Source organism: Pinus tabuliformis, chromosome 1_2, assembly GCF_031772625.1.
Source record: "Pinus tabuliformis cultivar Carrire ecotype Pingquan chromosome 1_2, CPIR1, whole genome shotgun sequence".
Lineage (NCBI taxonomy): Eukaryota > Viridiplantae > Streptophyta > Pinopsida > Pinales > Pinaceae > Pinus > Pinus tabuliformis.
In genome coordinates, this window is record NC_142298.1 from 1,155,672,835 (window position 1) to 1,155,682,313 (window position 9,479).

General features: G+C 35.7%; 1 protein-coding gene across 8 annotated transcripts; it reads left to right on the forward strand.

Moving 5' to 3' along the window:
* Nucleotides 1-751: 751 nt before the first annotated feature.
* On the forward strand, nt 752-3,991 carry LOC149210329 (uncharacterized). 8 transcript variants are annotated; one of them, XM_089396691.1, is made up of 6 exons: nt 752-1,041; nt 2,170-2,334; nt 2,636-2,694; nt 2,805-2,841; nt 3,300-3,371; nt 3,482-3,991. In XM_089396691.1, the coding sequence occupies exons 1-6, from the start codon at nt 998-1,000 to the stop codon at nt 3,606-3,608; spliced, it is 504 nt and encodes a 167-aa protein (XP_089252817.1). In that variant the 5' UTR covers nt 752-997; the 3' UTR covers nt 3,609-3,991. The 8 variants fall into 8 exon arrangements, with proteins under 8 accessions (XP_089252817.1, XP_089252819.1, XP_089252820.1 ...); XM_089396693.1 differs by having other exon boundaries at nt 3,578-3,991; XM_089396694.1 differs by having other exon boundaries at nt 3,581-3,990.
* Nucleotides 3,992-9,479: the final 5,488 nt, after the last annotated feature.

The following is a 9,479-nucleotide window of genomic DNA, read 5'->3' on the forward strand; positions in this document are numbered from 1 at the left end:
AAAAGTAGCTACTCTCATGTCTCACTTACTCATTAACATTAATCCTCATTCTTTCTTTCTGGCACTGCGCATTTCATTTTCCTAAATAGAAATTATGGTGTTAATCATAAATGTATGGGCATGCAACTCATGAACGTTGAGATCTATAAGTATTAATTCAATTCAGTTTAATATTTTCATTAATATTCACATTCAATTCCATTCATTTCATGTATACACCAATGAGTCAATAATTTGCGGATGTTGGGAGAAAGGCCTATACCTTGGCAAGGGGTAATCTCACATGCACTTATCATCTCCATAGGTAGGATGATTTAATCAATTAAACTTTGCTCTCATATGTTTATATTTTGCACTTACTGAATTGTTTGCTGACAACATGGACACATTCTTGTCGATCTGCTTAATATTTCATTATAAATATTTTATCAATTGCACATTTATGTTGATGTCGTGTTGTCTGTATTTTCATTTTTTCATTTTCCTTTCAACATTATTATTCTTTTATTTTCTGTTAAAATTGTTAGTTTTTATTCTTATATAATTTTTGGGATAAATATAAATCTAATTTTTTATATATCAATTATATTTAATATATTATTATATTAATATATGTTAAATTAAATTTAAAAAAATTATTTTTAAATAATTCTCATCCTAAAAATATATCAACCATATTTATTAATATACATTAAATTAAAACTTTCACAAAATATATATATATATATATATTCACATCATCTCCATCACCGCCTGAGCACTGCCACGCCACCTATTCCAACCGCACTCCACATCGCCTCTTCTGTTCCCTGTACATATAATTCATAGAGACTTATTTTCAGAGGAATATGAAGGGCAGCTATTTCATGGATCTTGTTTCAGAAAACAAACTGGTATCACCGCCTGAGCACTGCCACGCCACCTATTCCCACCGCACTCCACATCGCCTCTTCTGTTCCCTGTACATATAATTCATACAGACTTATTTCAGAGGAATATGAAGGGCAGCTATTTCATGGATCATGTTTCAGAAACAAACTGGTAAGTTCTATCAAAATACAAAATACTTTATTTATGTCAATCACATAAATAAGACTGTCAGGTAAGAACCTGCACTTCGCTATCTCAGTCCGTCAGGCTTTGAGGTAGTACTTGGGGGTGAAAAGTAGGAATTCAGATCTTGAATTAGCTATATTGCTAATTCAGATCTTGAAAAGTAGGTTTGGAACTTGTTCAGTTGCTTGTTCTTCATAACTTTGAAAAAAAGAGATTTTATATATCAGCGCTGTGCTCTGTTGCTCAAGTACAGTAACATATTTCGAATTGAGTTCTAACATGTATGAGGTATGTGAACCAATTATCATCTCAAAGGTCTGTGAACAATTATCAGCTGCTCTATGTACCTATAGGAAGACTATAGGGTATGCTATCTCTTCATAACAGAATTGGCCACAGAAATGTTTCAATTTTTTTCATTTCCTTTATTACAGAAGCAGCCTTTGCACTAGAATGGTTTTGGCTTGGTTACCCAGAAGTATTCCTGTTTGTTTCACAGTAAATCTTCACAATGTTCTAACAATTGCAATGGGTTGAGCTGCCTATCATGATACACTTCTATTTTCTGAAAGGGTTCAAGTCCCAGAAGATTTTAACAGAAAATTACACCTCAGACTTTCGGCACCTAAAGACAAAACACGCCTCTCTTATGCCTTGCAACCCCTCAGCAAAAGATTCTCGAAATATTCAGACTAAGAGTGGATCTTGCATGCCACATTAAAATGACGATGTCTGCAATCTTTTAGCAAGGAATTAAATGAGGAAGAAGCAAATATGAAAATTCTTCTGAAAGACTTAACCCTACAAATGGTTTTGGTTTGGTATGAAAGAAGAAGCAAAGGTAAAAAATTTCTGAACGACTAGACGTATAAATGGTTTTCGTTTGGTTTCCCAAAGTTAATTATTGAATTATTTGTTTCATAGAAAAATAGGTTTGAGCCCTCAAGAGTTGAAGAGGTTGAGTTGCCTATCATGATACACTGCTATCGTTTCTTTGAAATTCTTGCATTTCGATTTACGGCTTCGCTTAAGTCCAATTCGCGTTTAATCTGAATCTTAATGGAGGTTGTCCATTAAACTTCTTAAATTTTGGTCCTCTTCTTTCATTTTCAGCCCATTTCATTGCCAGAAACCTGTTGCTAGAACAGAGAAATCAGACAGGGGAAGGCATCCAAAATGGAACCTACAAGCCTTTGGTGCAAGAAGCAGAAATGACCCTCTTAACCATTTTAAACGACACGAGGGTGGTTACAACATAGAGAACAGGCATTACTGGGGGTAATTATCATCTATACACTGCTTTGAGATTTCAATTCCCCTGTTGGAGTTTGTACATTACATATAAACATCCCTTTAACTTGGTGTGCTATACTGTAAGATTCTTTTACTCTCAGCTCCAAACAGTTTCTAGGTCTGGGTTAAGAATGTTGGCAGACTATTTTGCTCTCAGCCTCAATTTGCATCTCAGCTTCAAAAAATTTCTGGATTTGCATTTCTTTAGGAAATAATTGAATCTTTTCAATGAAACCAATGGTTTGATTTAAGTAATTGGATTAAGATTTATAAATTTATTTTGCAGAAATTTTGTAACTATTGTTCTTGCATCCGTCATTTTGGCTCTTGTGATTTTTGTAATAGGTAATTATCACCCCATGAAATTTTATGTCTAAACTCAAAGTAGTATATTGCCTATCCTGTTTATTAAGATATGATTATTCAATAGGCCAAGACAATTTCTTTTGATGCAGCTATACTCCTCTTGCATTGGTGTCAAGCATTGTTTTTGTAAGTCTCTTGACAGCCTATACAACAAACCTTCTGCAATTATAATTCATGTCATGACCATAAGATGGTCATGAATAGCGATAACAATAAAAGCCAGCAAGTTGTTGATCTAACTTAAAAATTGTTCATGCACCAAGAGAAGCATGATACTCTAGAGGAGGGTGAGATCTTAGTGCCAGGGTGAGATTTTAGTGTCTTTGTTATATATGATAGTTTGGATCCATCTTAGCCTTCATCTATTAAGTGTACATCTAGAGAAGTTTGCACGTTTAGGGTTTTTGAACTTTTTCTGTTCTTAATAGATCTATGGTGTAGAAACATATAGATGCTAGTGTAGAAACATACCCATATACTTCAGCATTGTATGTAGAAAATATTGAAAGTTAGTTTGTAAGTTGTATGGTATTTTGTGCGTTCTGCTTCTTATGGTTGGAACCAAAATTTCTGTTCCTGTGCAGAGTTATTTTCATTTGCTGGCCATTGACAACTCTCACTTGGCGGGCTTTTTATATCTATTTTGCTATTCACATGTAAGTGATCACTTCCCACAAATTGAACACCATTGTGGGAACCTTGTATGAGAAATTCCTATTTGTATATTAATTCTGTGTTGCTCAGGCAAGTTTGTTCTGCTATTCAGATTTGCAGATAACTCATGCAGAGCTTTGAAAGATTACCCAAGCAACCCGTATAACACTAATTTGAATTCAATTTTTTCTTGCGTTGAATTGCACAGCAGATTTACATATTATGACAACCCCCTATGACATGGCGAGAAAGTGGTTCTCTAGTAAATACAGAGCCACATTTGAGGCCTCCACTATACTGAACTTAAGTTAATTTAAAATTAAAAAAACTGTACTATTTTCAATTTTAACTAATCTCTGTCTGATACGGAATCAACCAACCAAATGCTCAACCATATTCACAAACTAACAACTAAGTAACTGATTGATCTAACCTTTTAAATTGACCAAAAACATCTTAAATTGACCAAAAGCATCCTTTAATCCATTTTCTTGCTTATTTATAGCCTTTGATCTAATATGAGCAAGGGCATTGAAGTCTACATTGTTTCACTCTATTGCAATTTTCAATTTGTTTATTTAAAATTTTGTTGTTTGCAGTTGAATAAAACATTTCTAGATTGCAGACAGAAAATATCCCTTATGTATGTGATCCATTTTCTGGACCACTTTCACTCTATTGCAATTTTCAATTATTTATTTAAAACTTTGTTGTTTGCATTTGAACAAAAGCATCTCTAGGTTGTAGACACAAAATATCCCTTATGTATGTGATCCATTTTTTGGACCACCAAAGTATCAATATATGCTAGATCTATGTTCTTATATTATCATTCAAATTGAACTTATTTCTTTTAAGTTGAACATTTTATCAATTTCAGACAGTCATTTATTTCCATTGCAGATTTAGGAAATATTTCTAATTGGAAGACCATTTTTATTTCTTATTTCAATTTCAGATTTCAGGAATATTCCAAAATCTGATAGACAGCCTGATGATATTGTCCGTTAGATTCCAAACTATACCCAGAACCTGCCATTCAGCAAATTCCAACTATACTTTGATATATTATAGAAACTTCCAAATGTTTGGGAAATGGCACTGAAAAATGCAATAGTGAATGGAAGTACATAACAAAGATTACATTCTATCAAGCAGAAGCATAACATCTGTTCAGAATCTGCTGGACATTTTTCCAGAGCCTGGAGAGTCTGACAAACTTCTCCTTTGTGAAGGACACATTTTCCAACATTGTCAATGAGCATGGCACCCTGTCAAGTAATCTATTAACATAGTTTGGACATCCCTAGTTGTTTTATCCACAGTCTTGATACTTTTGGTAACCAGTTCGGACTAGTTCGGTTGTAAGACAAGTTTCGAAAGGCTGTGTCATCCCAAATGATACCTCTTCTGCCATTAGTTCACCCAAAAAGCAAGAATACAGTCACAGAACCCGCGTGCAGACGCAGGATATTTATGCAAACCCACAAGCCTAAACCCAGAGTGTCTTATGTAAAATAGTTCAGACGATCCCCTCTTAAGTTAATAGTTTAAGGCTTAAGCTGGGTGGAAATCACCTTTCATATAAAAAGACAAATAATTATAGTAATATTTTAGATCTTGCTGTCATTCAGATATGGCTTAAATGAAATCTCCATAAGTTTTCCATGGCAGAGTAGAGTCAATTATATGTAGACAAAAGGGTCCTTCTAAAAGCAAGCAACAGCCTAGCAAAAATCAGTTTTAGCAGTCGCAAGGAATGGAGTGCACATGATATCAAGAGGGAAAGATTACTACATAGGCTTGCAATACGTTTAATTCATGTTATCTCAATTTACCGGTTAAGTTCTTTGTAAACGCCAGAGCAATTGATTTCGGAAGAACGGCCATTCTTATCTTGATTTTGAGAATCTTTTGAAATTGGACGGGATAAGAGTGCACTCAATTATAGGAGTAAAGTTAAAATTGAACTTGACTTTATTCTGCCATCCGATCCTAAAATATTTTTGAAATGAAATTTGACAATCGATGATCATCGAGAAAAGACAGATTAATTTTTCACGTTTCAGACCCTGGTGATCTTTGCCATGCGCAATCTCGAAGGCTTTATTCAATAGAGGGATATCGACGCATGGTCTGCAAATCATGCATGATATTATTTGTGGTGCCACTTCTAGCTTACAATGGTTAAAGATAGAGGTCATGAATTTAATTTATTTTTTTTATTCGGAGAAAAAAAAAGAGCTTAAAAGAAGTATATATACATATATATATATATATTTTGTTTTTCAGAGAGAGAAAAACGCTATTTTTATATTAGAGAAAAAAAGACAGTACATATAACTATGTTTATTTCTTCATTAGTCTCTCATCTATATCTATCTTTGTTGCAATACCATTCCTATTTATGTGCACCCAGAAACTTGTCTGCATTTGGAATCTACATTTTGAGTCTTTTTTAATACAATAGCGCCTATATGCCTCATCATTACAGAAAATCTTTACATCTTATTTCAAAAAACATAACTCAAAATCTCCTCTATGCTGTAATTGTCTCCTATGAATAGTTAATGCTGCCAACATTAACAATAACACCCTGTTTAAAAACTGAGAAGAAAAACTTACCAGATTCTTTTGTAATACTAAGCTTTGATAATGTGTCAGAAAGTACTTACCATATTTCTAATTCTCTTCATGCAGTTTGCAATATACTTGTACACACACATACTCTTAGTTTGACAACGAATTAGTAACTTTAGGTAAATGTAAATAGACAGTTGGTTATGTAACGATAGTTGGTGATATAAAACTATCGAATGCCCATGAAATAAAAACACGGAGAATCATTGTTAAAAAAAAATTCCATTCAATTCAGTTTTGTGTTCTAGTTTCACGTCTTGGTCATTTGTGGTTTCTTTGCTGTTTCTTTTCCTGTTTTTCTCCCATTCTATCAACAATTGGTATCAGAGCCGGGTAAGACTGGTGTGCAGCCGTCGTTCCAGAACAGAGTGGAATCGTTGCTGAAGCCTGTCATTCCAGAACAGAGTGGAATCGTTGCTGAAGGTTAGTGCTGTTCTCTGCGTAACCTTGGTGTGCAGCCGTCATTCCAGAACAGAACCTTGGTGTGCAGCCGTCATTCCAGAACAGAACCTTGGTGTGCAGCCGTCATTCCAGAACAGAGTGGAATCGTTGCTGAAGCTGTCATTCCAGAACAGTGAAGGTTAGCGTTGTTCTCTGCGTAACCTTGGTGTGCAGCCGTCGTTCCAGAACTATTCTTTGTTTTGCGTGGACCAGAGGTTGCAGCCAGAGGAACGTGCGTTGAGGTGCCTGCGTGTTGTCCGCTAAAACCAGGCAGAGTCTGCGTGAGGACCTGCGTATGAAGGGAGGTTGCTGAAGCTTTTCTAGAGTTCTTGCATGCCAGAGCCATTGAAGGCAGGCCGAGTCACCTGAAGAGGAATCTGCGTACTGGAGCAGAGAGGGCGCCGTTACCAGAGCTATCTGCAATCTGAATCCTGGTATTTTGTGAAAGAAATTTTTTGTCTCAGAAAGTATCTTTTTTCAAAAAGATGTGAAAATAAAATTTGTGCAATTTGAAGATAATTCTGGAAATAAAAGGGGAGGTTTTTTTTTATATATAAATATTGGTGGAGAAGAAAGGGGAAAGGGTTCAGGAATTTTTTGGTTGTTTTGAAACCAGAAAAACAAAAGGGTTTGCAAGAAAGAAAGGATTTGTAAATAATAAAAATTTTATTTTTTTTAAGAAAAATATAAACCCTAGTTTAAAGGCTGAGGTTATTTTTTTTTAAAAGGAGAAAGTCTGAAACCCTAGGAAGGAGGAAAAATGGCCAAGATGTCAAATGCAAGATTCGAGGTGGAGAAATTCACCGGAAAGAGCAATTTTGCTCTTTGGAAACTGAAGGTTAAGGATCTGCTTGTGCAACAAGGGTTGCACAAGGCATTGGATGGGGTAACTAAGAAACCTACAACCATGACTACTTCAGACTGGGAGGACTTGGATGCCCGAGCTCTCAGTACCATCCGGTTATGCCTAGCGGATGAAGTTCTCTTCAACATTGTTGAAGAGACTACGATGTCAGGATTGTGGGAAAAACTTGAAAACCTCTATATGACAAAATCATTAACCAACAAAATTTATCTGAAACGACAGTTATACAGTCTTCGAATGAAAGAAGGTTCAAACGTTGCAGAACATTTGAATGTTTTTAATACACTAATTTGTCAATTAACAGATATGGAAGTCAAGATACAGGAAGAAGATAAAGCCATAACCTTGCTGTGTTCTCTGTCTCAATCATGGGATCACTTCGTAACTTCAATCAGCTTCAGCTCTGCTGATTCTTTGAAGTTTGAATCAGTTGTGGGAGCTCTTCTGTCTGAAGAAGTACGAAGGAAATCCAGCACTGAAACAGCTGCATCAGAAGCCATGGTCGCTAGAGGATGCTCAAAGGAAAGAGGAGAAAAACCAAGGGGGTCTTCCAGGTCGAAATCGAAGGGCAAGAAGTGTAAGGCAAAATGTTGGAACTGCGGTAAAGTTGGACACTTGAAGAAGGATTGTTGGAAACGGAAGGAATCCGAAAACCCGAAGAACGAAGCGAATCAGGTCGATTCAGGTATGATAGACGAAGTTTTATCTGCTGAAGAATTATGTATGATAGATGAAACTTCACCTGAATGTAATGTCTCTCAGAGTTTTGATAGCTGGCTGTTAGACTCTGGTGCTTCGCATCACATGTGCCCACATAGAAATTGGTTTACCTCGTATGAAAATGTAAACGGTAGTTCTGTGTTTATGGGTAACAATGTGTCATGTCAGACTGTTGGGATGGGAGATATCAGGATTAAGATGTATGATAACACAGTTAGGACATTAACTAGTGTTAGACATGTACCTGATTTGAAGAAAAATTTAATCTCTTTGGGAGTGTTGGATTCAGATGGTTATAAGTTTACAGGTTAGGATGGCGTCTTGAAAGTCTTTAAAGGAGCCCTTGTGGTTATGAAGGCAGAAAAGGTCAAAAATCTTTACAGGTTAAAAGGAAGTACTCAGGTCAGTGAAGCAGCGGTTGCGTCAGAAAAGGAAGAAGCAGGTACTCGTCTGTGGCATCAGTGTTTGGGTCATATGAGCGAGAAAGGTCTTCATATACTAATGAAACGTAAATCTCTTCCAGGTTTGAAATCCTTGAATTTGATTTCTGTAAACATTGTGTGTATGGAAAACAGTGTAAACAAAGATTTAAAGTTGGAAATCATAATAGTAAAGATGTTTTAGACTACATTCATTCTGATCTGTGGGGGCATTCCCCTGTTATGTCATATGGAGGTGCATCGTATTTTTTAACGTTCATTGATGATTACTCTCGTAAAGTTTGGATCTATATGATAAAAAGGAAAGTTGATGTATTAAATGTCTTCAAACAATTTAAAGTAATGGTAGAGAAAAGAACAGGCAAATCTATTAAATGTCTAAGAACTGACAATGGTGGTGAGTTCACTTCTGTTGAATTTGAACAATACTGTAAGGATGAGGGCATTGTTAGACGCAAAACTGCTGTTTATACTCCTCAGCAAAATGGTGTTGCTGAGCGTATGAATCACTCTTATGGAAAGAGCCAGAAGCATGATCAGCAATGCTAACTTGCAAAAAGAGTTGTGGGCAGAAGCAGTATCTACTGCTTGTTATTTAGTTAACAGGTCACCTTCAGTAGCAATTGATTGTAAAATTCCTGAAGAAGTTTGGATAGGTCAATCTTGTGACTATTCACATTTGAGGATATTTGGCTGTGATGCTTATTCTCTTATTCCGAAAAATCAACGTTCAAAATTAGATCCAAAGTCGAAATGTTATGTTTTTTTTGGGTATGACTATGCAGTGAAAGGATATAGGTTGTGGGATCCTACATTGCGAAAGATAGTCATTAGTAGAGATGTAACATTTGATGAATCCTCTTTGTTAAAATCAAATGTTGAAAGAATTAAACAGGAACATGTATCGCCGAGTCAACGAGTTCAGTTGGAGGCTAGATCTTTTGGTGACAGTCGAAAGGAAGGAGAGACTTCTGGAGAAAAAGGTGTTGAAGACACAAAGGAAG